Source organism: Notolepis coatsorum (assembly GCF_963971535.1).
Source record: "Notolepis coatsorum genome assembly, chromosome: 1".
Lineage (NCBI taxonomy): Eukaryota > Metazoa > Chordata > Actinopteri > Aulopiformes > Paralepididae > Notolepis > Notolepis coatsorum.
This window is the reverse complement of record NC_140165.1, coordinates 26,513,773-26,540,460: the sequence shown is the minus strand read 5'-3', so window position 1 is coordinate 26,540,460 and position 26,688 is coordinate 26,513,773. Positions and strand designations below refer to the sequence as shown.

The following is a 26,688-nucleotide window of genomic DNA, read 5'->3' as shown; positions in this document are numbered from 1 at the left end:
CCATTCATGAAGCGAGACATTAACTATGACTACCAACTGCCTAGCCAGCCGTGTATCAATCTTGGATGCAATAATAATGTTACCACACTGACTATGTCGATGGCTCATTGATTTAACTACTGCAGCTCTCTCGGATTGAAAATACGTGGATAAGTCTTTATTTGTCATCAGATTAACACACACACACACATGCGACCCACACAGGAACACATTTTGAGATCAGTCGCGCAAATCGCTTCCTGTTGAATATATCAGACAGGGATTAGATGCCGAACCACGGCTGTTTTACACACGCCTCATTCGCCTTATTTTTTTTTGATCTACTTTTTTCTCCCATTTTCTATTTTTCTCCCATCCCAATTTCGTATCGTCCAATTCTACCCTCCCCTGTCTCGAACGCTGTTAGACTATGCCTCCCACAAGCCGGCTGCAATGTGGACCAAGCCTTACATCACGTGTCCCCTCCGGTACTCGAGGAAGCAGCCGTCGCATCTTTTCACCTGTAGAGCGCGATCTCTCAGCGGCGAGGGTCTGCATGGGAGGGACACGCCGCCCCCGTCGCTTCCTGATTCTGCTGCGCAGGCGCACCAACCGACCTGTAGGAGTCGCTGTCCACAACGTCCGATCCCCACCCATCAGCTTTCCCACCCCTAACACTGCCAATTGTGTTAGTATGAACGACCAGCCAAGCTGAAAGCAATGTGGAGAGCTGGGCTCGAACCCAGCGTCTCCTGCATTGGTGGCGAGCGCCTTGCCCACTACACCACCTAGCCACCCCCTCATTCGCCTTATAAGGAGATTGTGGGCGTGTCTGTATGCAAATGTGTTTAGCGCAAGCGTGAATTTGAGTTTAAGAATGAGTGGGATTCATCATGCAAATTTCTGGGTAAGCACAGATTTCGACGTTAAGAACGGCTTGATGATATTAGTTTAGCTGGTCGTTCATACTAATACACATTGGCCGTATTAGGGGGTGGGAAACTGATGGGTGGGGATCGGGCGTTGTGGACAGCGACTACAGGTCGGTTGGTGCGCCTGCGCAGTAGAATCAGGAAGTGTTGGGGGCAGCGTGAGCCTCCCACGCGTTACTTAAGAGAGTCAGAAAGGGAGAGTCAGAAAGGGAGAGTCAGAAAGAGAGTCATAAAGAGAGAGTCAAAGAGAGAGTCAGAAAGAGAGTCAGAAAGAAAGAGTCAGAAAGAGTCAGAAAGAGAGTCAGAAAGAGAGTCAGAAAGAGAGTCAGAAAGAGTCAGAAAAAGAGTGAAAGAGAGTCAGAAAGAAAGAGTCAGAAAGAGAGAGTCAGAAAGAGAGTCAGAAAGAGAGAGTCAGAAAGAGAGAGTCAGAAAGAGTCAGAAAGAGAGTCATAAAGGGAGAGTCAGAAAGAGAGTCAGAAAGAGAGAGTCAGAAAGAGTGTCAGAAAGAGAGAGTCAGAAAGAGAGAGTCAGAAAGAGTCAGAAAGAGAGTCAGAAAGAGTCAGAAAGAGAGAGTCAGAAAGAGAAAGTCAGAAAGAGAGTCAGAAAGAGTCAGAAAGAAAGAGTCAGAAAGAGAGTCAGAAAGAGAGAGTCAGAAAGAGAAAGTCAGAAAGAGTGTCAGAAAGAGAGTCAGAAAGAGAGTCAGAAAGAGAGAGTCATAAAGAGAGAGTCATAAAGAGAGAGTCATAAAGAGAGTCAGAAAGGGAGAGTCAGAAAGAGAGTCAGAAAGAGAGTCAGAAAGAGAGAGTCAAAGAGAGAGTCAGAAAGAGAGTCAGAAAGAAAGAGTCAGAAAGAGTCAGAAAGAGTCAGAAAGAGAGTCAGAAAGAGAGTCAGAAAGAGAGTCAGAAAGAGAGTCAGAAAGAGTCAGAAAAAGAGTGAAAGAGAGTCAGAAAGAAAGAGTCAGAAAGAGAGTCAGAAAGAGAGAGTCAGAAAGAGAGAGTCAGAAAGAGAGTCAGAAAGAGAGAGTCAGAAAGAGAGAGTCAGAAAGAGAGAGTCAGAAAGAGTCAGAAAGAGAGTCATAAAGGGAGAGTCAGAAAGAGAGTCAGAAAGAGTGTCAGAAAGAGAGAGTCAGAAAGAGTCAGAAAGAGAGTCAGAAAGAGAGAGTCAGAAAGAGAAAGTCAGAAAGAGAGTCAGAAAAAGAGTGAAAGAGAGTCAGAAAGAAAGAGTCAGAAAGAGAGTCAGAAAGAGAGAGTCAGAAAGAGAGAGTCAGAAAGAGAGAGTCAGAAAGAGTGTCAGAAAGAGAGTCAGAAAGAGAGAGTCAGAAAGAGAGAGTCATAAAGGGAGAGTCAGAAAGAGAGAGTCAGAAAGAGTGTCAGAAAGAGAGAGTCAGAAAAAGAGTCAGAAAGAGTGTCAGAAAGAGAGAGTCAGAAAGAGAGTCAGAAAGAGAGTCAGAAAGAAAGAGTCAGAAAGAGTCAGAAAGAGAGAGTCAGAAAGAGAGTCAGAAAGAGAGTCAGAAAGAGAGTCAGAAAGAGAGTCAGAAAGAAAGAGTCAGAAAGAGAGTCAGAAAGAGAGTCAGAAAGAAAGAGTCAGAAAGAGATAGTCAGAAAGAGAGTCAGAAAGAGAGTGAGAAAGAAAGAGTCAGAAAGAGTCAGAAAGAAAGAGTCAGAAAGAGAGTGAGAAAGAAAGAGTCAGAAAGAGAGTCAGAAAGAAAGAGTCAGAAAGAGAGTGAGAAAGAAAGAGTCAGAAAGAGAGTCAGAAAGAGAAAGTCAGAAAGAGAGTCAGAAAGAGAGTCAGAAAGAGAGAGTCAGAAAGAGAGAGTCAGAAAGAGAGAGTCAGAAAGAGAGAGTCAGAAAGAGTCAGAAAAAGAGTGAAAGAGAGTCAGAAAGAAAGAGTCAGAAAGAGAGAGTCAGAAAGAGAGAGTCAGAAAGAGAGAGTCAGAAAGAGTCAGAAAGAGAGTCAGAAAGAGAGTCAGAAAGAGAGAGTCAGAAAGAGAGTCAGAAAGAGAGTCAGAAAGAGAGAGTCAGAAAGAGTAAGAAAGAGAGTCAGAAAGAGAGTCAGAAAGAGTCAGAAAAAGAGTGAAAGAGAGTCAGAAAGAAAGAGTCAGAAAGAGAGAGTCAGAAAGAGAGAGTCAGAAAGAGTCAGAAAGAGAGTCAGAAAGAGAGTCAGAAAGAGAGTCAGAAAGAGAGTCAGAAAGAGAGTCAGAGAAAGAGTCAAAAAGAGAGTCAGAAAGAGAGAGTCAGAAAGAGTGTCAGAAAGAGTCAGAAAGAGAGAGTCAGAAAGAGTCAGAAAAAGAGTGAAAGAGTCAGAAAGAAAGAGTCAGAAAGAGAGTCAGAAAGAGAGTCAGAAAGAGAGAGTCAGAAAGAGAGTCAGAAAGAGAGTCAGAAAGAAAGAGTCAGAAAGAGAGTCAGAAAGAGAGTCAGAAAGAAAGAGTCAGAAAGAGATAGTCAGAAAGAGAGTCAGAAAGAGAGTGAGAAAGAAAGAGTCAGAAAGAGTCAGAAAGAAAGAGTCAGAAAGAGAGTGAGAAAGAAAGAGTCAGAAAGAGAGTCAGAAAGAAAGAGTCAGAAAGAGAGTGAGAAAGAAAGAGTCAGAAAGAGAGTCAGAAAGAGAAAGTCAGAAAGAGAGTCAGAAAGAGAGAGTCAGAAAGAGAGAGTCAGAAAGAGAGTCAGAAAGAGAGAGTCAGAAAGAGAGTCAGAAAGAGAGAGTCAGAAAGAGGACAGGATGGCGCTGCTCCGACCGGCTGCCTCTCTGTTCGCTCCGTCGAGACTGTGTTTACTTTTGTTAATATTTATAGTTTTTAGAGTTTTGTTCGTACCAACTGTTGGTGCATTTAATGTATATGACCGTCAGTCACTCATAGACATTGGATTACGGGAAACTTACCAACTGGATTACTCACTGGATCAGCTTTCCGAACCGCATCAATGGCCTGAAGAAATTCTCCGGAGATCAGGACCAGATCCTTTGTTCCTAGACCCCAGGAACAGAGGAACCAGACGGCGAGGGAAGAGGGCCGAGATCCGTAACAGGCTGAGATCCAGACGCCACCGTACACCACTGCCCAGTATATTGCTAGCCAATGTACAATCAATTGACAATAAACTGGATGACATCCGAGCAAGGATTCAATATCAAAGAGACGTTAGGGACTGCAACGTCCTCTGCTTCACCGAGACGTGGTTGACGCCGGACGTCCCAGACCACGCAATTCAACCGGCTGATCACTTCTTTATCCATCGCAAGGATCGGACATCAGCAGAGTCCGGTAAACAACGTGGAGGAGGTATTGCCTTCATGTTTAACAAAAATTGGAGCGACCCAACTAACGTGAAGGAATTATCCAACCACTGCTCCCCAGAACTGGAATATATAACCATCAAGTGTCGTCCTTTCTTCCTCCCGAGGGAGTTAACGGCGATCGTCCTGGTCGGAGTGTATATTCCACCGCAAGCCAGCAACAAGGTTGCGCTCTCCAGACTACACGACGAGGTAAATAGAATCCAAGTGGCGAATGTTAACGCCGCCATTTTAGTTCTGGGAGATTTCAATAGCGCCAATCTGAGAAAGGTATTGCCTGACTTCTATCAGCATGTGACTTGCAACACCAGAGGCGGTAACATCCTAGATCACTGTTACACGTAATTTAAAGGTGGCTACAAGGCTCATTCTGATAGTGGCTTTGGTAAGTCAGATCACGCATCCATCTTTCTTTCACCAAAGTACAGACAGAGAATTAAAAGTACTCCCGTAGTCTCGCGAGAGGTGCAGAAATGGGATGTGACGTCAGAGGAGACGATCCGGTCAGTGTTTCACCACACAGACTGGAATGTGTTCCGCGACACAGATAACATTAATGTCTACACGGAGACAGTGCTGGACTATGTTTGTACTAGGGTGAAAGAAACAATCCCCACTACCAAAATGAAAGTTTACCCAAATCAAAAACCCTGGGTAGACAAATCCGTCCGTGAAGCTCTGAGAGAGCGCACCAAAGCATACAACGACGGCCTAGAGGCAGGCAACATGAATGACCACAAGGTGGCGCGATACAACGTAAGGAGGACAGTGTCAGAGGCCAAACGACGCTACAGGGATAAAATTGAACTCCAGTTTGAACAAGCTGACTCTAGAGCTATGTGGCAGGGGCTCAAAACGATGACAGACTACAAAGGCGCCTCCCTCAAACTGAACAGTGACATCTCCTTAGCAAATGACCTCAATACCTTCTATGCGAGGTTTGATGCTGGTAATAACAACACCAGCTCACAAGCCTCGGCAATGGGGGGGGGGGGGGTCGGCTGCTGATGGAGGCGCAGTGTTCAGGGTAACAGAGCATGAGGTGAGGCGGACCTTTAAAAAAGTGAATATCAGGAAGGCAGCAGGTCCAGACGGCATCCCCGGCCGCGTCCTAAAAGTCTGTGCCGACCAACTGGCCCCAGTATTCACTGACATATTTAACCTGTCCTTAGAACAGGCTGTCATCCCCACCTGCCTGAAGAAGTCCACTATTATCCCTGTACCCAAAAAATCCAAGCCTGCTTGCCTCAACGACTACCGCCCTGTAGCGCTCACCTCCATAGCCATGAAGTGCTTTGAGAAGCTAGTAAAGGGCTACATCTGCTCCTCCCTCCCCATCAACATGGACCCCCTGCAATTTGCATACCGCCCCAACAGGTCCACGGAGGACGCCATATCCCATGTGCTGCACACAGCAGCATCACACCTGGACAAGAGGCAGGGGAACTATGTGAGAATGCTATTCATCGACTACAGCTCGGCATTCAATACCATAGTCCCCTCCATACTCATAGCCAAGCTCAGGGACCTGGGCTTGGGCTATGACCTCTGCCAGTGGGTCTTGGACTTCCTGACTGGCAGACCCCAGGTGGTGAGAGCAAGCAACTGCACCTCCTCATCCATCACCCTCAACATAGGGGCCCCCCAGGGCTGTGTTCTGAGTCCCCTCCTCTACTCCCTGTACACACACGACTGTGTGGCTCAGCGGAGTAGCAATACAATCGTCAAATTTGCTGACGACACAGTGGTGGTGGGCCTGATCTCTGCCAACGACGAGAGGGCCTACCTGGAAGAGGTCAAGGTCCTGGCGGGATGGTGCCAGGAAAACAGCCTCTCCCTGAACGTCAGCAAAACAAAGGAGATGATTGTGGACTTCAGGAGGTCGGGGGTCAAGGACTACAGCCCCCTCAGCATCGACGGGGCACCGGTTGAGAGAGTCAACAGCTTTAAGTACCTCGGAGCCTACATATCCGAGGACTTGACATGGACCACACACATTAACAGTGTTGTGAAGAAGGCACGACAACGCCTCTACTTCCTCAGGCGCCTAAGGAAGTTCCAAGTCAGCCAGAAGATCCTTAAGAACTTCTACTCATGTACAATAGAGAGCATCTTGACCGGCAACATCACCTCCTGGTTTGGGAATAGCACTGCACAAGACCAAAGCAGACTACAAAGAGTGACACGTTCAGCCGAACGCACAATTGGAGGGGGGCTCCCCACCCTCCAGAACATTTACTACAAGCGTTGCAAGGGCAAGGCTAAGAGAATCATTAAAGACTCCAGTCACCCGAACAACTGCCTCTTTGAACTGCTGCGGTCAGGCAAGCGATACAGGAGTCTCAAGGCGAGCACAGAAAGACTCAGAAGAAGCTTCTATCCCCAGGCCATCAGGCTGCTAAACGAACAATGAATGAACACTACACAACAACAACCACCAAACGCACATAGCACACACATCCACACGCACACACTCACTTTAAACAAACACACTGTAGCACCCACTCCACACACTTATAGCACACACCCACTTTAAACAAACACACTGTAGCACCCACTCCCCACACTTTATATTTATGGATGAAGGATTGCACTACAACTCGTACACCTTACTGTAAATTGTACCTAAAATTGTACCTCATCCCATTTCTGCTTTGCACTAGATAGTACTGTACATTAGTACACTGCATAGTATTGTGTATTGTATATTATATGGTAACTCAGAACATTGTACATATGTCTATACCGAACACTGTGACCTCATTTTCTTCTTCTAAATTCATGCTATATTATGTTATTATGTTATTTGATACTATCTTGTCTAGCACAGTCTCTGGAGCGTAACAGTAAGAAGCATTTTGTATGAAAGTATTCTGTACTTCTGTATGACAACTATTAAAGAACTTGAACTTGAACTTGAACTTGAGAGTCAGAAAGAGAGAGTCAGAAAGAGAGTCAGAAAGAGAGAGTCAGAAAGAGTAAGAAAGAGAGAGTCAGAAAGAGAGAGTCAGAAAGAGTCAGAAAAAGAGTGAAAGAGAGTCAGAAAGAAAGAGTCAGAAAGAGAGAGTCAGAAAGAGAGAGTCAGAAAGAGAGTCAGAAAGAGAGTCAGAAAGAGAGTCAGAAAGAGAGAGTCAGACAGAGTAAGAAAGAGAGTCAGAAAGAGAGAGTCAGAAAGAGTCAGAAAAAGAGTGAAAGAGAGTCAGAAAGAAAGAGTCAGAAAGAGAGAGTCAGAAAGAGAGAGTCAGAAAGAGTCAGAAAGAGAGTCAGAAAGAGAGAGTCAGAGAAAGAGTCAAAAAGAGAGTCAGAAAGAGAGAGTCAGAAAGAGTGTCAGAAAGAGTCAGAAAGAGAGAGTCAGAAAGAGTCAGAAAAAGAGTGAAAGAGTCAGAAAGAAAGAGTCAGAAAGAGAGTCAGAAAGAGAGTCAGAAAGAGAGAGTCAGAAAGAGAGAGTCAGAAAGAGTCAGAAAGAGTCAGAAAGAGAGTCAGAAAGAGAGAGTCAGAAAGAGAGAGTCAGAAAGAGTAAGAAAGAGAGTCAGAAAGAGAGTCAGAAAGAGTCAGAAAAAGAGTGAAAGAGAGTCAGAAAGAAAGAGTCAGAAAGAGAGAGTCAGAAAGAGAGAGTCAGAAAGAGAGAGTCAGAAAGAGTCAGAAAGAGAGTCAGAAAGAGAGTCAGAAAGAGAGTCAGAGAAAGAGTCAAAAAGAGAGTCAGAAAGAGAGAGTCAGAAAGAGTGTCAGAAAGAGTCAGAAAGAGAGAGTCAGAAAGAGTCAGAAAAAGAGTGAAAGAGTCAGAAAGAGAGTCAGAAAGAGAGTCAGAAAGAGAGAGTCAGAAAGAGAGTCAGAAAGAAAGAGTCAGAAAGAGAGTCAGAAAGAGAGTCAGAAAGAGATAGTCAGAAAGAGAGTCAGAAAGAGAGTGAGAAAGAAAGAGTCAGAAAGAGTCAGAAAGAAAGAGTCAGAAAGAGAGTGAGAAAGAAAGAGTCAGAAAGAGAGTCAGAAAGAAAGAGTCAGAAAGAGAGTGAGAAAGAAAGAGTCAGAAAGAGAGTCAGAAAGAGAGTCAGAAAGAGAAAGTCAGAAAGAGAGTCAGAAAGAGAGTCAGAAAGAGAGAGTCAGAAAGAGAGTCAGAAAGAGAGAGTCAGAAAGAGAGTCAGAAAGAGAGAGTCAGAAAGAGAGAGTCAGAAAGAGAGTCAGAAAGAGAGAGTCAGAAAGAGTAAGAAAGAGAGAGTCAGAAAGAGAGAGTCAGAAAGAGTCAGAAAAAGAGTGAAAGAGAGTCAGAAAGAAAGAGTCAGAAAGAGAGAGTCAGAAAGAGAGAGTCAGAAAGAGAGTCAGAAAGAGAGTCAGAAAGAGAGTCAGAAAGAGAGTCAGAAAGAGAGAGTCAGACAGAGTAAGAAAGAGAGTCAGAAAGAGAGTCAGAAAGAGAGTCAGAAAGAGAGTCAGAAAGAGAGAGTCAGACAGAGTAAGAAAGAGAGTCAGAAAGAGAGAGTCAGAAAGAGTCAGAAAAAGAGTGAAAGAGAGTCAGAAAGAAAGAGTCAGAAAGAGAGAGTCAGAAAGAGAGAGTCAGAAAGAGTCAGAAAGAGAGTCAGAAAGAGAGTCAGAGAAAGAGTCAAAAAGAGAGTCAGAAAGAGAGAGTCAGAAAGAGTGTCAGAAAGAGTCAGAAAGAGAGAGTCAGAAAGAGTCAGAAAAAGAGTGAAAGAGTCAGAAAGAAAGAGTCAGAAAGAGAGTCAGAAAGAGAGTCAGAAAGAGAGAGTCAGAAAGAGTCAGAAAGAGTCAGAAAGAGTCAGAAAGAGAGTCAGAAAGAGAGAGTCAGAAAGAGAGAGTCAGAAAGAGTAAGAAAGAGAGTCAGAAAGAGAGTCAGAAAGAGTCAGAAAAAGAGTGAAAGAGAGTCAGAAAGAAAGAGTCAGAAAGAGAGAGTCAGAAAGAGAGAGTCAGAAAGAGAGAGTCAGAAAGAGTCAGAAAGAGAGTCAGAAAGAGAGTCAGAAAGAGAGTCAGAGAAAGAGTCAAAAAGAGAGTCAGAAAGAGAGAGTCAGAAAGAGTGTCAGAAAGAGTCAGAAAGAGAGAGTCAGAAAGAGTCAGAAAAAGAGTGAAAGAGTCAGAAAGAGAGTCAGAAAGAGAGTCAGAAAGAGAGAGTCAGAAAGAGAGTCAGAAAGAAAGAGTCAGAAAGAGAGTCAGAAAGAGAGTCAGAAAGAGATAGTCAGAAAGAGAGTCAGAAAGAGAGTGAGAAAGAAAGAGTCAGAAAGAGTCAGAAAGAAAGAGTCAGAAAGAGAGTGAGAAAGAAAGAGTCAGAAAGAGAGTCAGAAAGAAAGAGTCAGAAAGAGAGTGAGAAAGAAAGAGTCAGAAAGAGAGTCAGAAAGAGAGTCAGAAAGAGAAAGTCAGAAAGAGAGTCAGAAAGAGAGTCAGAAAGAGAGAGTCAGAAAGAGAGTCAGAAAGAGAGAGTCAGAAAGAGAGTCAGAAAGAGAGAGTCAGAAAGAGAGAGTCAGAAAGAGAGTCAGAAAGAGAGAGTCAGAAAGAGTAAGAAAGAGAGAGTCAGAAAGAGAGAGTCAGAAAGAGTCAGAAAAAGAGTGAAAGAGAGTCAGAAAGAAAGAGTCAGAAAGAGAGAGTCAGAAAGAGAGAGTCAGAAAGAGAGTCAGAAAGAGAGTCAGAAAGAGAGTCAGAAAGAGAGTCAGAAAGAGAGAGTCAGACAGAGTAAGAAAGAGAGTCAGAAAGAGAGAGTCAGAAAGAGTCAGAAAAAGAGTGAAAGAGAGTCAGAAAGAAAGAGTCAGAAAGAGAGAGTCAGAAAGAGAGAGTCAGAAAGAGTCAGAAAGAGTCAGAAAGAGTCAGAAAGAGAGAGTCAGAAAGAGTCAGAAAGAGAGTCAGAAAGAGTCAGAAAGAAAGAGTCAGAAAGAGAGAGTCAGAAAGAGAGTCAGAAAGAAAGAGTCAGAAAGAAAGAGTCAGAAAGAGAGTCAGAAAGAGAGTCAGAAAGAGTCAGAAAGAAAGAGTCAGAAAGAGATAGTCAGAAAGAGAGTCAGAAAGAGAGTGAGAAAGAAAGAGTCAGAAAGAGAGTCAGAAAGAGAGAGTCAGAAAGAGAGTCAGAAAGAAAGAGTCAGAAAGAGAGTCAGAAAGAAAGAGTCAGAAAGAGAGCCAGAAATAAAGAGTCAGAAAGAGAGTCAGAAAGAGAGTCAGAAAGAAAGAGTCAGAAAGAGAGTCAGAAAGAAAGAGTCAGAAAGAGAGTCAGAAAGAGTGAGTCAGAAAGAGAGTCAGAAAGAGAGAGTCAGAAAGAGAGTCAGAAAGAAAGAGTCAGAAAGAGAGAGTCAGAAAGAGAGAGAGTCAGAAAGAGAGTCAGAAAGAAAGAGTCAGAAAGAGAGTCAGAAAGAAAGAGTCAGAAAGAGAGTCAGAAAGAGTCAGAAAGAGAGTCAGAAAGAGAGTCAGAAAGAGTCAGAAAGAGAGTCAGAAAGAGAGTCAGAAAGAGAGTCAGAAGGAGTCAGAAAGAGAGTCAGAAAGAGAGTCAGAAAGAGAGTCAGAAAGAGAGTCAGAAAGAAAGAGTCAGAAAGAAAGAGTCAGAAAGAAAGAGTCAGAAAGAGAGAGTCAGAAAGAGAGTCAGAAAGAGAGTCAGAAAGAGAGTCAGAAAGAAAGAGTCAGAAAGAGAGTCAGAAAGAGAGTCAGAAAGAAAGAGTCAGAAAGAGAGTCAGAAAGAAAGAGTCAGAAAGAAAGAGTCGGAAAGAGAGTCAGAAAGAGAGTCAGAAAGAAAGAGTCAGAAAGAGAGAGAGAGAGTCAGAAAAAGAGTCACAAAGAGTCAGAAGGATTCCCCAACAACATGGACCACTGTGAAAAAGCTGCCAGTAAGACACATTTAGTAAATAAATGAACGTCTTCTATCTAGCCTAGTTCTATTCCTGAAGCGACCTCACTGAAGAAGAGCGCTCTATATTTGAGTCTATATTTATTATGAGATAGAATGTAATGTAATAAGACTCACCGCCCTGAATGCAGCAAGAGTACTCTCTGCATCCTCTTTCTGCAGGATCTCATCTTGAAGTCTGAAAGAGAGAGAGAGAGAGAGAGAGAGAGAGAGAGAGAGAGAGAGAGAGAGAGAATCTGGTAAATAACTAGAAATGTTGATATCATAATCTACCGATATGCATGTAAAGTTTATTTATTATTTATTTTCTTTCTTAACACTTTCAGTGCCAGCAGGGGGCGCACGATTTAGTGCTTGAATGCCCATCATCCACTTCAATGTTAGCGTTAATAACGCCTAATCTATGTTTTAAATTATGGCTATGTGTCTAATCTGCCCGTCGCTTATCAATGACTCGTTTTCCAGTCAACATTGTTGAAGCGGATTGTTTTTTTATCAGTTCATTTTCGTTTCATAGCATTTTGAAAAGCCCTCGTTTTCAAGGAAAATAAAAAGATTCCATAATAAACGCCCTGTACTGGAATATTCTAGAATACACAAAAACGTTGAAATTTTTCGGCCTATTTATGAATCGTTTTCAAATAAACGCTAGATTATCGATAGTATGTGTACGTATGCACGCTATATAGGCGATCTGAAAAATCGATTATCTTATTTCCTCAAAGCCATCGCGCACACACAGACAGATCACACATAGGGCACACGCTGAGAGCTCAGCGAATACAACTCTGATTATCCCAAGACTTGTAAAATAGATTCCTTACCTCAGATCAGATGTTCTCCAAAAAGATCATTCCAATTCCTGATCGCCATTCCAAAAATCTATCGCTTTTATTGATCCAACGCTGGGTGCTCGAAACACATATTCCACGCTGTTCTGAGGGACCAGAATGACTGCAATCGGCTCGGATTACATGCCTGAGAAGTAAAATGTGGATTCCGGATTTTTCTTTTCTCATCCATTTTCATTGAGTCCATTCCAAAAGGGTGCATTACCATCTGGGAGATGATAGGGGGCGCTTTTTTCCACATCTGAGCTCCTGATGGGGCTGGTTTCCCAACGAGAGACTTGGTTGATGAAATATGAATTCAGATCGCTAATAAAAAAAGAACACGCTAATAGTCGTGGTGGGCATTCAGGGGGCGGGCTGATAACACATGTTATGTCGTGGTGGGCACTGAAAGAGTTAATATTTGTATTCTTTTAATTATTATTATTTCTGGTTCAGCGCCATGTTCACATGCATGTCATGTAAGTGAAGCTCATTCAATTTAATTTATTAGTTTGAGAATGAGTCAGAAAGAGAGAGAGAGAGGCAAAGAGATAATTAGTTGAATAATACTGTTTCTAAACATGTGTCAATAAAGGTACTTGAATTATACAGTTTTTCTAAAAGTCTGTGTCAATAAATCTACTTTAATTATACTGTTTCTAAACATCTGTGTCAATAAAACTACTTGAATAATACTTGTAACTGAGGGGTACAATTCCCTGACTGTATTAATCAAGTACTGATATCATTAAATCACTACCGTCTATGTACTCCTGGCCAATACTGTACATAAGTATTTTAGATTAGAACACTCCCACAATAACACGGTTTTCCACACAAAATACTCGTTTACAATATTTATTACATAAAGGGGATATTAGATTACATCACTTTGTCACTTTAGATGCGCTTATAAGGCAAATAGAATGTGCAGGCAAATCAATAGTGAGTATTAAGGAATTAGATCTAGTATTCTGGGATAGGGGTGTACTACCGGTTGTAAGCCAGTAGAGGGGGGCAATGCTCTAGGAATGTCAATGGTCCACGGAGCTGTAGCAAGGCACCTGGAGACGGTGTATTTACTCCCTGCGTCAGCGGAGAAAGCAGCCTGGTAATCCCAGGGTGCGCTCCGCGCAGATGAAGGTGGAAGCCGTGGGGTCTCCGGTACGACGGAGACGGGCTTGAGTGATGTCCCCACGGGCACGTGGGTCCCACAGCAGTGGGTGTAGACGGCTCTCTGCTTCCAGTAGCTTGGTGAAGAATGAAGAATAATAATCCTTGCCCGGAGAGTGGCACTGCGGGCGGGGTGTAAATCCCCGTGGTGCTGCTGCTCCGGTGTAGATATCCTCCGGTGCGGTAGTGCACGGTTGACCTTGACGTTACTATACTATTAGCACGGGCGATAAGTGCTCTATGTAGACGCACAATCACTCACTCCACATGGTCTTTGACTCGTAATGAAGGCCCACCAATAAATAGAGAACGATACGACAAACAGACGTATTAGGATAACACGGGACTATCTTGGGGCGATGCGAGCCCTGCTCTGCCCACGTTGCGTAGTGGGTGAGACGCCGCTTGGATAACTGAACCAGACTGAACTGAAGGCGAACTGAAGAGGAACTGCAAGGGGGGTTCTGTATTCGCCGCGCTATATTTGTATGTGCGGGGGGTAAACGATGGTGCCAGCCTGCTCACTGTCTCGTAGCCTTGGGCGAAAGCGGGCATGTTTGGGCAAGTCCTGGCGGTAGCTTTCAAGTCAGCTCGAGGGGGGTATGGCGCTGGCGCCTAGGGGTCGCTTCCAATAGGAGAACGAATATTATGGTCTGTCCTGCTACCAGGTAAAGGGATATTCCGTATATATTGTACAAGGAATATACAGGGGATATCAAACGATATGCAAATATTATACATGGGATCTCAGGCAATAAATATATATATTCGGTTTAATCTGACCCTTTGTAACAGCCGCCCCCTAATTAGTCCCACCTAATTAGCTAAGCAGGGACAGATTAACCGCACTGTCCACTACTCAATGTCCGTTGTGAGGGGTCGGGCAGTTCACAAAGTCAGGGGTCATGGTCGTCATTAGGCAAGTCGGGGAGCCTTGGCGACTCGATCAGCCTCGCCACGGGTCGGTTGTAGATCCGCCCTTGGCCGAGCACTTCTGCCACTCTGACCTTTCCGTCGGCACCAGTGGTCACTTTGCTTACGCGGCCGGCCGGCCACGCAGCTCGGGGCGGTGACTGGTCTATGGTCATGACGACTGGACGGGATGAAGGGGGGCTTAGGAGGAAGCGGGCCTGAGACTGCTTTGATCTGGGCTTGGCTGTGCTTTCTCCTCCTCCGTCTGTTTCTCTTGTTCGCTCTGTACCCCGTGTGAGGAGGGGCCGGTCCCGGCCGCCCCGTCAAGGAGTCGCTTGGGGTGCTGGGTTCGAGGTCAGCTACGTCTGAAGCGCAGCTGAGGGGGGTGGAGTTCCGAACTCCCTCTGGTACCCACGGTTCTCTCACGGGCCTTTCGCTTAATGTCAATAGCCTCTGCTGTACGGGGGAGAGGCCGGTGTCTTCTTCTGTCGCTCTGGAGTGGAGGCAGCTAGTGGCTGCTGTTCGGTTGAGAGATTTAGCGAGGGGGCCTTGCAATGTCCATCCTAGGCGGGTCTCGACTGCTGCAGGACAGCCTCGGGGGCCTGTATGGACCCGGTCAATCGGGACTATGAGTTCTGCATGGTCGGAGCCTATCAACAGGGTCGGGGTAGCGCCGTCTATGAGCGGGATAGGTAATTGGCGCAGGTGCACATATTTATCCATCAACTTGGTGACAGGGTAGGTGTACTGCGAGAGTCCTATTTCTTGGCTGGTGAAAGCATTTGTAATCCTATACCGTCGCTCTGGCTGCCCGCTTGCTGCGATAGTGAAGGAGACATTCTCGCCCTTTATCGTCTTTAAATCTCTTCTTATTGTCCGAATCGTCATTTGGTTCTCGCTCCCCCGCAGTCCCAGCTGGGCCGCAGCGGACGCGAGCAGAAGGGTCTTCTCTGACCCGTCATCAAGGACGGCGTAAGTGTCCATGACTTTGTCCCCGTGGCTCAGGAGCACCCTGACCACTTTGAGGAGCACACGGGGGGTCCCGCTATGCTGGGGGTCTATGTGGAGCACTCCTGTCTCGGGTGGTGACGTAGACTCTATATGGTACGAGTCGCACCTTGTCCGCCAGTGTCTGCCGTGGCAGTCGGGACACCAGGGAGCGGTCTGGTGGAACTTTGGTTCTGGTGCCACCGCCTCGGCATGGTACAGTACCGCGACGGGCCCACTCGGTTGTCCTGGCTGACGCTTGTTGATGTCGTGCAGGACCTCCAGGTGGGTGCCACCGCACCTGCTGCACCTTTTCTTCAGGCGGCACTCAGCTGCTAGGTGGCTGCGCGCGCAGCGGAAGCAGCGGCGGTGGTCCTTGACCCACTGGCTCACATCATCCGTGGTCAGCTTCTTGAAATCTTCGCACTGATGGAGCCGATGTTCTCCCTCACAGTACTGGCACTCGATCTTCCACTGGTCCTCTTTCGTCGAGGGGGTGTTGTGGTTGGAGTGCTGCGGTACTGATTCGGCTTGGTGCATGACAGTCACCGATCTTCTTCCATCATTTATTCTCCTGGGTCCCTCTCTGGAGCTTGGCGTGCTCCGCCCGAATGTATCCAGTCGTAAGCTGCTGACTTCTCTCGCCAGGAAGTCGGCTAGATCAAGGAGGGATGGTTCGGGGCCGTCGGGATCTCGGTAGTCTCTCTGCCGCCTAAAACGCTCCTGTCTTGCGGGTGGCAGCTTCTCCAAAATCCTCTCGACGTTAGAGTTGGCGTATAGCTCATGCCTGCCCTTTTCCCGTTGCGCTCCCAGCATCCCCACCAGGGACTGCACTTTGATTGACAGGTCGTCTAGTGAGCGATTGTCTGTGGCTGGGGGTAGGCGGTCAATATGCCTTATCTCTTCTATTACGTAATCCCATATACGTCCATATCTCTGGTCCAGCGCTGCAAGGGCCGCTGTGTATGGGGTCGTAGAGGTAGCATAGGCTAGCGCTATATTGTGCGCTCGCGGTACTTTCAGGTGCTTCAGTAATATTGCATACTTGTGGCGTTCATCAGCGACATCCACCATCATTGTCTCTAGGCACATCCGGAGCTCCGTGTACTGTGCTCGACTCTCATAGGCGAAGTCGGGAAATGACGGCGTGGCAATGTATGATGTCATGGATGACTGGCACATCGGTGAGCGTTGGGGGAGAGGCCTCCTAGGCGAGTCTCCTCTTGTGTGTCGTCTTGGGCTGGTACTTGGTGGGTACCGAAGGTCGGGTACCCAGGTGCTGTTCCTCGGGGCTGACGGTGCGTCAAACTCACCCGTGGGTTGAGTCGGGGGTTTGTAACGCAGGGCCTCGGGGCTGACTTCTGGGCTGTACTGGACCTCCTGGTCCTGAGTACGTTGCTGCTGGTCGGGGCTGTACTGGGCCTCCTGGGCCAGAGCACGTTGCTGCTGGTCGGCTTGACACTCCTCCTCCTCCTCCTCCTCTTCCTCTGCTAGGACCTGGAGTCGTCTGTTCAGTCTCTCGGCGCGGTCCGGTTCCGTTACCCGGTTGCTGGGTCTCGTATGGACCGGCTGGGGAGGGGGTTCAGAGACGTGGACAGGCTCCTCCTGTTGGCGGGGTCCCGGGTCACTTCGTCGGGTAGGGGAATGTGTCCTAGACCCGTGTCTGGACGATCTCTGGGAGCTCCGTGCGGAGTGAGGGGGTGTCGCCATGGCCACCAGTTTGTCCATCAGCTCCGCCTGTAGCCGGTCGCGCTCTGCCTCGCGCCGGGCATGGGCTGCGTTGCGCGCTGCTTCGCGCTGGGCGTTGGCGGCGTCGCGCTGTGCGTTGGCGACGTCGCGCTGGGCATTGGCGCTGGCCTGGGCAGCGTCGCGCTGGGCGTTGGCGACGTCGCGCTGGGCATTGGCGCTGGCATGGGCGGCGTGGAGCTGTGCATTTGCGACGTCGGCGCGGCTTCTCTCGATGTTCTCTTCTGTCTGGAGGCGTCTGGTCTCCAGTCTTATTCGGTCGTCCTCGCTCCTTTGTTGCGCCTGGAAGCGCTCTCGCTCACCTGCGTAATGTTCGCGCTCGCACGTCTGTTGCGCTTGAAGTCGATCGCGTTCGGTGGAGGCTGCCAGGGTGGCGATGAGTGCTTGCGCCAGCATCTTGTCCGCCTCGCTGGGGGACGACGCCGTTCGGGGCGATCGGCTCCCGGCAGTACTGGTTGGAGACCCGTTCTCCTGTTGCGTACCGAGGAGATCCATCCCCTGGGTGCGCGTCTCTTTAGGGTTGTCTTCCTCCCGGAGCTGATCGGGGGCTATTTCTTCGGTATTGTCTGGGGGTAAAGTCGTGTCAGTTCCCTCCTGGTCCCCACCGTGAGCTTGGTCAGTTACATTAGCACCCACTAGGGCCTCTGTGGTCGGGGTAACCTGGTCGTTAAGGTCAGACATAATTTTACTTTCTACTTTTTCCGCGTTTAACTTCCCTTTAAAGCTATGTATTGGACTGACAGAGTATGCCTCTAGGTAGGGAGGTGGCTGTCGTCTGCGCTGCGGGCGATCTAGCTTAGGAGAACCGTTTGTGGAGTGTTCGTCATCGGCCATGTCAATATTAATATTATATTAATATTACGCTAATTATTCTCCGGCTATCGAAGGACCAATTGTAACTGAGGGGTACAATTCCCTGACTGTATTAATCAAGTACTGATATCATTAAATCACTACCGTCTATGTACTCCTGGCCAATACTGTACATAAGTATTTTAGATTAGAACACTCCCACAATAACACGGTTTTCCACACAAAATACTCGTTTACAATATTTATTACATAAAGGGGATATTAGATTACATCACTTTGTCACTTTAGATGCGCTTATAAGGCAAATAGAATGTGCAGGCAAATCAATAGTGAGTATTAAGGAATTAGATCTAGTATTCTGGGATAGGGGTGTACTACCGGTTGTAAGCCAGTAGAGGGGGGCAATGCTCTAGGAATGTCAATGGTCCACGGAGCTGTAGCAAGGCACCTGGAGACGGTGTATTTACTCCCTGCGTCAGCGGAGAAAGCAGCCTGGTAATCCCAGGGTGCGCTCCGCGCAGATGAAGGTGGAAGCCGTGGGGTCTCCGGTACGACGGAGACGGGCTTGAGTGATGTCCCCACGGGCACGTGGGTCCCACAGCAGTGGGTGTAGACGGCTCTCTGCTTCCAGTAGCTTGGTGAAGAATGAAGAATAATAATCGATAATAATAATAATAAATCCCCCGTGGTGCTGCTGCTCCGGTGTAGATATCCTCCGGTGCGGTAGTGCACGGTTGACCTTGACGTTACTATACTATTAGCACGGGCGATAAGTGCTCTATTTAGACGCACAATCACTCACTCCACGTGGTCTTTGACTCGTAATGAAGGCCCACCAATAAATAGAGAACGATACGACAAACAGACGTATTAGGATAACACGAGACTATCTTGGGGCGATGCGAGCCCTGCTCTGCCCACGTTGCGTAGTGGGTGAGACGCCGCTTGGATAACTGAACCAGACTGAACTGAAGGCGAACTGAAGAGGAACTGCAAGGGGGGTTCTGTATTCGCCGCGCTATATTTATATGTGCGGGGGGTAAACGATGGTGCCAGCCTGCTCACTGTCTCGTAGCCTTGGGCGAAAGCGGGCATGTTTGGGCAAGTCCTGGCGGTAGCTTTCAAGTCAGCTCGAGGGGGGTATGGCGCTGGCGCCTAGGGGTCGCTTCCAATAGGAGAATGAATATTATGGTCTGTCCTGCTACCAGGTAAAGGGATATTCCGTATATATTGTACAAGGAATATACAGGGGATATCAAACGATATGCAAATATTATACATGGGATCTCAGGCAATAAATATATATATTCGGTTTAATCTGACCCTTTGTAACAATACTGTTTCTAAACAACTGTGTCAATAAATCTGTGTGTGTGTGTGTGTGTGTGTGTGTGTGTGTGTGTGTGTGTGTGTGTGTGTGTGTGTGTGTGTGTGTGTGTGTGTGTGTGTGTGTATGTGAGATATATAGAGAGAGAGGGGGGGCTTTGGTAGACTATTGCATTGGTCCATTCATTGAAGATGAACGCAATGCGACATCCTTTACTAGGCTCACCCACCAACAGTGCAGGTGCTGAACTGCTGATCCGAATGTATAGGTAAAAACCATATTATGCATTTTCATCAATAAAAAAATTGGCAATTTTTTTTTTATAATTCAATGACCGACGTTAAATGATTTATGTAGTATGGGTGATATATAGATCAGAGCAGTTTGTATCGAAAATAGTAAAGAAAAACGCTGAAACTCACCCCAGTCTCCTCTTACCGTTGGGTGATGAGCGTGGAGCAAAAAGATTGCTATTATGGGATGTTGATCTAGGTGATCCAGTTCCGGTTTGTATAATACTAATACACGTCCAATCATGTTGTTTATTGAGTTATGGCAACGGATCGATATGCACGGTGTCTAGATAGAGTCAGGCCGGACAGAATAGGGGACGGACTAAGCACTTCCGGCCACTTCCGGTTTTGGCAACTCGCAGATCGGCCACCAGGTGGCGGTATTGAAGCGTTGGAGAGTTGAGCGGAGTCCTACAACACCAGCAAAGACTCCGTGGGTGAAATGTGAATACCATGACGAAAATATGAAATATTGATCTCAAAGACGCTGTAAGACGTCATTGGCAGATTACGCATGGCGGAAAATGACAGGTTAACAGGTTAGAAAGGGTTAATAATCGACTTGTTAAAAAAAATAAAAAAAATATTATTATTATTATTATAATATTAGATTGTGAAAAAAAAAACAGCCCCCAGTGGGCGGTCGTTAGTGGTTAACATACCGTTGTATTCATTCAGTACACTACACAGCCGTTCGGTACGGTACACACTAAAAACAGTTCGGTTCGGTATGGATACGTGTACCTTTACACCCCTAGTTTCAACTGTGACAAATCAAGTAGGTGACGTAAACCCCCGAACCTATTGATGTTCCACCGAGCAACGTGGCATCCACCATGAGTACGATTCTCACATCTTACCCTAAAGAACATCACGTCTATTGGCTTGGTCATTATAGCCTTGCTATGATTTATACGGTGGGGGAGACTTATAGCCAGCTGCCGTTGAGAGAGTTAGTCCGCTTTAAAATAGAGACCATTATGAGCGGCAGAGTTTAAAAATACACCCCGCCCCCTTGTAACCACAGCAAACAAGCGATAACGCCAGGGCCGGGACCGGCTTTAGGTGCCACGGGACTGCCTTTTATCAAGCAAACCCTGATATCACTCAGTCTGTGGCGAGGTTGAAATGTCAACGCTTTCTCCCGTCTGATTCCCACATCTCTCTAATCCGCCCCTCCGTCCTTCTGTCAGCCAGTCATCTCGCCCTGGAGGAGCCGCAGCTCTCCACCTGCACAGTCCTCCGTCCTAATGTGACGAGTGGGACATAGAATAGCGAGACATCGCCACCTCCTCAAGTATCCTCAGGAGAATTAGTTTAGTTTAGTTTATTTGCATGTACAAATTAAACAATACATTTAATGTGTTACATTTTTTATGTTAAGTGATTTACAAGCGCCCCCCCCCCCCCCCCCCCCCCCCAAGAAACACAGTAGCCTAATACTATATACATTAGCAAGTCACGTGACAGTCCAGCTGCCCAGCCCCTGTATGCTTGCCCACTAGCCTGACTGTCCTGATTGTGATTATGTGGTTATGTGATTATGATTATGTATATGTGTGCCTGCCTATACGGTGCTTATACATGTATGGGCTTTGATTTGTCCCTGTACACTGTTTTCTTTTATAGATGCATGAATGCCTAGTGAGTGAATGTACAGAATATGTTTTAAACTGTTTTTATATTGTGACGAGCCTGGTGGTGTTCAGAGTCGACACGGACCAAAACAAACTATTTCAATGTCCACACAAGCACAATTTCAAAAAATTAATAATATTTATTGATTAATAGAACAGTCCAAGGTCAAAACATGTATCAGGCTCTCGTACAAAAAAGGGATTGTTCAATACTCAGAGTTTGTCTTCCAGTCCAGGGTCAGTACACAAGGGGGTTTCTCAGCCAGTCTAGGGTCCAGTACACAATGAACACCTTCTCGCCTTCACCTCTCCTCTCAACTACCTCTCACCTCACAAAACTCCGTATCAACAATCACTCTCTCTCTGTACTCCGCTCCTACCTCACCTCCACTCAACCATACTCTGTCTGTCCTAGTGTTTTATGTTATGTGTGTGTGTGTGTGTGTGTGTGTGTGTGTTGGATGTGGGTAATCTTGTGGTGCACAGGTGTGTTCTATCAGTCCTAATCAGCTGTCTAATTGCTTCTCCTCTCCTTGTGGCAGTAGTATCTCCCATCCTTCATGATATCTGCCACAATATTAGCTTTAATGTCCTTCTATTTTTCTGTTTCTTTCTGGCTTAAACATCTAGCCCAGGGACTACAACTGAGAACTACTGTAGCAACCCTGCTAATGTTGGCATATTTACATTTTTTTTTTTTTTTTTTCTATTCATTTATAAATGTATAACTGTTATGCACTGTCCCTGATCAAATAAACTGAGTAAACTAAACTATATTGTACTTAGGCAAAAAAAACATACATCTGTAGACATATCAACTCACATACACACATGTATATATATACACATACACCCATGTGTATATACACATGTAGACATATAACATAGAACATACAATAACAAACAGTAACATGATAAGATAACAACAGCATTGGTATGGAGCAATCCATATATTAATCACACTTCAGTTAGAATTATGAGTTTGGGTTAAATAAAGGCTTTCTTTGAACTTTCTTTTAAATACTGATAATGTTGAGGATGTTTCAGTTGGATGTTTTATACTGTTCCACAGCACAACACATTGGTATACAAATGTGAACTTGATAACAGAGGTTCTAGAGAAAGGATGTGTAAATGAATCCTCCTTCTTGTGGAATATGAATGAAAATGAGAGTTAAAGGTGTTATAGATAACATTTCTATGTAGTAATCATTTGATTAATGAATGTAATTTTTTTAAAATGTGGCGGGTCCAAAATGAATGTTGTTTACATGTGCATGTATCCCCCTCCTTATGCTTGGTTGTAACATCCTTGCCAGATGCAGGTGAAGACAGGATATGATGATCCAGCTCGGTCTCCTTGGAGCATTCTCACAAGCTGCACCCCGACTTTGGAACACCCTCCCTCAGACTCCATCAGAGACTCTCTCTCACTCTCCACTTTAAAATCCTGACTCAAAACCTACCTGTTCTCCCAAGCATACAACCTTCCCTACCCATAACCACCCTCCTCCAACCTACCACCTCCCTTTCCCCTTCCCTACTTTCTCTCCGTCTCCTGTCCCTCCCATACCCCCCCCCCCTCCCCTCAATTTCCTTACTTCCCTATTTGTTGCTTGTTACTCATGGTTTTATGTCTTGTGTATTTATTCATACTGTTGCTTGTTCCCTGTGGTTCTATGTTTCTCTGTTCTCTGTTTTGCTTATTGTCAGCGTCTTTGGGTTCTTGAAAAGCGCTATATAAATAAAATGAATTATTATTATTAGCAATAAATCGCATGCTCACTGCTCAACAGCTAAAATCCTCTTAAAGGAACACACCAACATTATGGCAAATGTGCTTACCGTCTTTCTTCAGAGTCAGACAAGACAGACAGACATTCTCTCTCTCTCTCTCCACTCCTTCTGCTCTCCCCTGTTCCCCTTTTTCCCTCCTAGCTCCTTCCCTCCTCATCCTCTCCTTACACCCTTTTTCCTAAAAGGTAAAATGCACTTAGAAAAAAAAGAAAGATTCTAAAAATGCATTTGACAAACCTTGATGATTGCCATGTATTTGTGTGTGTGTGTGTGTGTGTGTGTGTGTGTGTGTGTGTGTGTGTGTGTGTGTGTGTGTGTGTGTGTGTGTGTGTGTGTGTGTGTGTGTGTGTGTGTGTGTGTGTGCATGCACTTTGAGTGTTATGTGTGTGTGTGTGTGTGTGTGAACTATGGGAGCTAGAACAGGTCTCACACACACGCATATACACGTGTGCACACACACATGCACGCACACACATACAGTACACACCCACACATACAATCCATGGCTCCTGTTAAGCTGGTGGGCCTTCTTAGGCAAAGAGCTGGTTGTGTTTCCCTTACCTGTTTGTTTCTATATAAGGATAAGAATGAAAACACATAGATAACCATCACTCTCTCTCTTGATCCCTCTGTCTGTCGCTCGCTCGCTCTCCTATCTCTTTCTTTCTCTCTCTCTTGTTCGCTCGCTCTGTTATCTCTCTCCCATCTCACTCTCTGTCTCCCGCTCACTCTCTCATATCTTTCTCCCATCACTCTCTCTCTTGATCCCTGTCTGTCGCTCACTCTCTTATCTTTCTTGTTCGCTCTCTCATCTCTCTCTGTCTCTCGCTCGCTCTCCCCTGAATTATTATTATTATTATTAGCAATAAATCGCATGCTCACTGCTCAACAGCTAAAATCCTCTTAAAGGAACACACCAACATTATGGGAAATGTGCTTACCGTCTTTCTTCAGAGTCAGACAAGACAGACAGACAGACATTCTCTCTCTCTCTCTCTCTCTCTCTCTCTTTCTCTCTCTCTCTCTCTCTCTCTCTCTACTCCTTCTCCTGCTCTCCCCTGTTCCCCTCTTTCCCTCCTAGCTCCTTCCCTCCTCCTCCTCTCCTTACACCCTTTTTCCCTAAAAGGTAAAATGCACTTTGAAAAAAAAGAAAGATTCTAAAAATGCATTTGACAAACCTTGATGATTGCCATGTATTTGTGTGTGTGTGTGTGTGTGTGTGTGTGTGTGTGTGTGTGTGTGTGTGTGTGTGTGTGTGTGTGTGTGTGTGTGTATTGTTCTGTGTGGACCCCAGGAAGAGTATCTGTTACTATTTGTAGCAGCTAATGGGAATCCTAATAAACTAGACTAAACTAAACTCAAGTGGGTCTGCGCTAATCTCTGATCTGTTGTCATCTGTTGGCAGAGCTACCGAGCCAGTTTCCCCCTCACCCTGTCCTTTTCTCTCTCCTCCTCCACCTCTTTCAATTTAGATTAGATTAAAATGTATTGTCATCAGGCGGTTAGGTGGCCGAGCGGAGATTGCGTTCGTCACCAGCCCCGGAGCTGAGCTGGATTTGCCTGTTCGAATCCAGCTCACAGCTCCGGGGTTGTCACCAGCTTGGCTGGCCGTCTGCACTGATACAATTGGCTGTATCAGAGGGTGGGAGAAGCTGGCGGGGTGGGTCCGGGTCGTTGTAAACAGCGACTCCTACAGTTCGGTCGGGGCGCCTGCTAAGCGCGGATTGGACGTGAGGGGGATAGTGTGGTCCTCCCACACGCTACGCCCTCTCAATGAGAATCCGCACTGCCAGGTGAAAAGAAGCGGTGATTGGCTGGACGTGTGTCGGAGGAAGCACGTGGTAGCCTCCACTCTCCCAGATGATCTGACTGTGGGGGGTAAGTGCGCAGCGACCAGGAAGGGACTGGGAATTGGCATACGACTAACATTGGGATGGGAGAAAATCGGAGGAAAATGGAGGGGGAAAAAGACAAAAAAAAAAAAAAAAAAAAATGTATTGTCATCACACGGCACAAGTACAGTACAACGAAAATAAGTTGGCATCTAACCAGAGTGCAAGGTAACAGTAAATTGCATTAACAATATATAGTGTAACAAATGATTAAATGGAATATTTATAATGAAGCTACTGACTTAATATGCTAATCTGATGTATGTACAGGATTATTTTGTACATTGATACACGTATAACTATGGTAGTAAGACGTACTGGCCAGTGGTATACAGCTATGTAAAACAGGAATGTATGCAGATATATTCAAACAGATGTAGATAAATATATACGGTATATGGTATTATTGTACATGGCTATATTTCCCAGATACAGGGCGTGGGTCACCTTACCCCACTGGCTTGTTTTCCCCCACTTTCCCCTACTTAAGTAGGTCTATCAAAACAAATGGAGTGCATTCTTGTATTATGCTGCTTGGGAGCATTCAGGACTTCATGCATTGACCTCTAAATGTTATGTTGAAATGGTTAGTGGTCCATGTATATAAATAAACTACTACTACTACTACTACTACTACTACTACTACTACTACTACTACTACTACTACTACTACTACTACTACTACTACTACTACTACTATATATGGTTCTATGGTTCTTTCCCTTACCGTTGGCAGACCTGAAATGTGAAAGTGTACCACTACAGAATACAAATAAATGGTATTTTCTTTAAATTTCAAGTAAAACTGCAAGTCCCCCAAAGTGGGAATACTCAAATACAAATATTTCAAAATCATCAGGTGCTGTAAGTGGTGTTCTTTTTGTTAGAATATGTGTTAAATAGCTCTACATTCTGACAGCCATCGCTGATATAGAGTGTTTGGTCAGTAACATGGGTCTCCAAGTCCCTCCGCTCTGCAGAAAATACATTTGCTGGTATCCCTTCCTGCTTTATCCAATCAGGAGAGAGAAACATAGATATTTTCACTTATTTCAAGAAATATTGACCAGACAAATTTGCGTACTGCGCTGGTTGATTATTTTACTTGTTTCAAGGACACATTTCCTTAAAACTAGTTTTTATTTCTTATTTTTGTCAGACCATTTTTGCAGTGTGGAGTTCTCTCTCCTGATTGGATGAAGTTGGAATGGGATGCCAGAAAAATTATTTTGTGTTTACTGCAAAGTGGAGGGACTGGGAGACCCAGGTTATTGACCAGACAATTTTCTATATCAATGATGGCTGTAGGAGTGTAGAGCTACTATTTTAACATGTAGTCCAACAATAAATACCACTTACAGCACCTTTAAGTACAGTAGTTCAGTTTAACACACCTGAGTTTGATCTTGTCCAAGTCGTCCACCAGGTTGTCCCGCTCGACCTCGACGCGGGACCTGTGGCTGGTGACGATCTCCACCTGCTGCCGCAGCTCGATCATCTCCTCCTCGTACAGGTCGGCGATGCGCGCGGGCTCGCGGCCCTTCAGCCGCTCCATCTCCACGGTGAGCGCGGCGTTCTGCTGCTCCAGGAAGCGCACCTTCTCGATGTAGCTGGCAAAGCGGTCGTTTAGATGCTGCAGCTCCACCTTCTCGTTGGTGCGCGTGGTGAGGAACTCCTGGTTGAGCGCGTCCGCCACGCCGAAGTCCAGCGTCTCCCCCATGGCCGCGTAGCGCCGGCCCACGGCCCGCGAGGCGACGACAGGCTCGCCGTAGCCGGAGGAGACGCGGTAGGCGGAGTGGGCCGGGGCGGAGGAGGTCTTGGATACTTCATAGGTCCTGGAGGAGACGCGGCTTCCCCCGCCGCTGGAGCCCGCGTGGCCGAACAGTGAGCGGTTTAGGGAGGGTGAGGCGTAGCCGCCGTGGCCGAAAGTCCGTCGGTAGGAAGAGGTGGACTGGGCGGCGGAGCTGTAGGAGGTCATGGTAAAGAGGCAGCGAGTTGGAGCACCGTGTGAAGCAGGCTGGGGAGGACAGGCTTACTGATGGGCCAGCAAAACTCCCCCCAGCTATTTGTAGCCGGCCTCCCTGTGGCCCCTGCCTATCCCCTTTCTTCAGCAACACTGTTCTAACTCCCTCTCTAAACATCTCTCTCTCTCTCTCTCGCTCCCTTCCGCCCTCTTTCTCTCAGCTGTCCAGGCCTTGGCATGGGAGCTAGTATTCCAGAACAGAACATGTGTGCCTGTGTGAGACGATTGAC

At 46.2% G+C, this 26,688-nt stretch overlaps 1 protein-coding gene across 1 annotated transcript in view; it reads right to left on the bottom strand.

Annotated features, from left to right (window-relative positions):
* The window catches only part of desmb (desmin b), a gene marked incomplete at its 5' end in the record, with an annotated part of 49,802 nt that extends 23,389 nt beyond the window's left edge, over nt 1-26,413 (bottom strand). Inside the window, 2 exons of the mRNA XM_084319098.1 lie at nt 11,143-11,203; nt 25,830-26,413. Coding sequence (XP_084175224.1) covers nt 11,143-11,203; nt 25,830-26,413 — 645 coding nt within the window. The remainder of the gene's footprint in view (nt 1-11,142; nt 11,204-25,829) is intronic.
* Nucleotides 26,414-26,688: the final 275 nt, after the last annotated feature.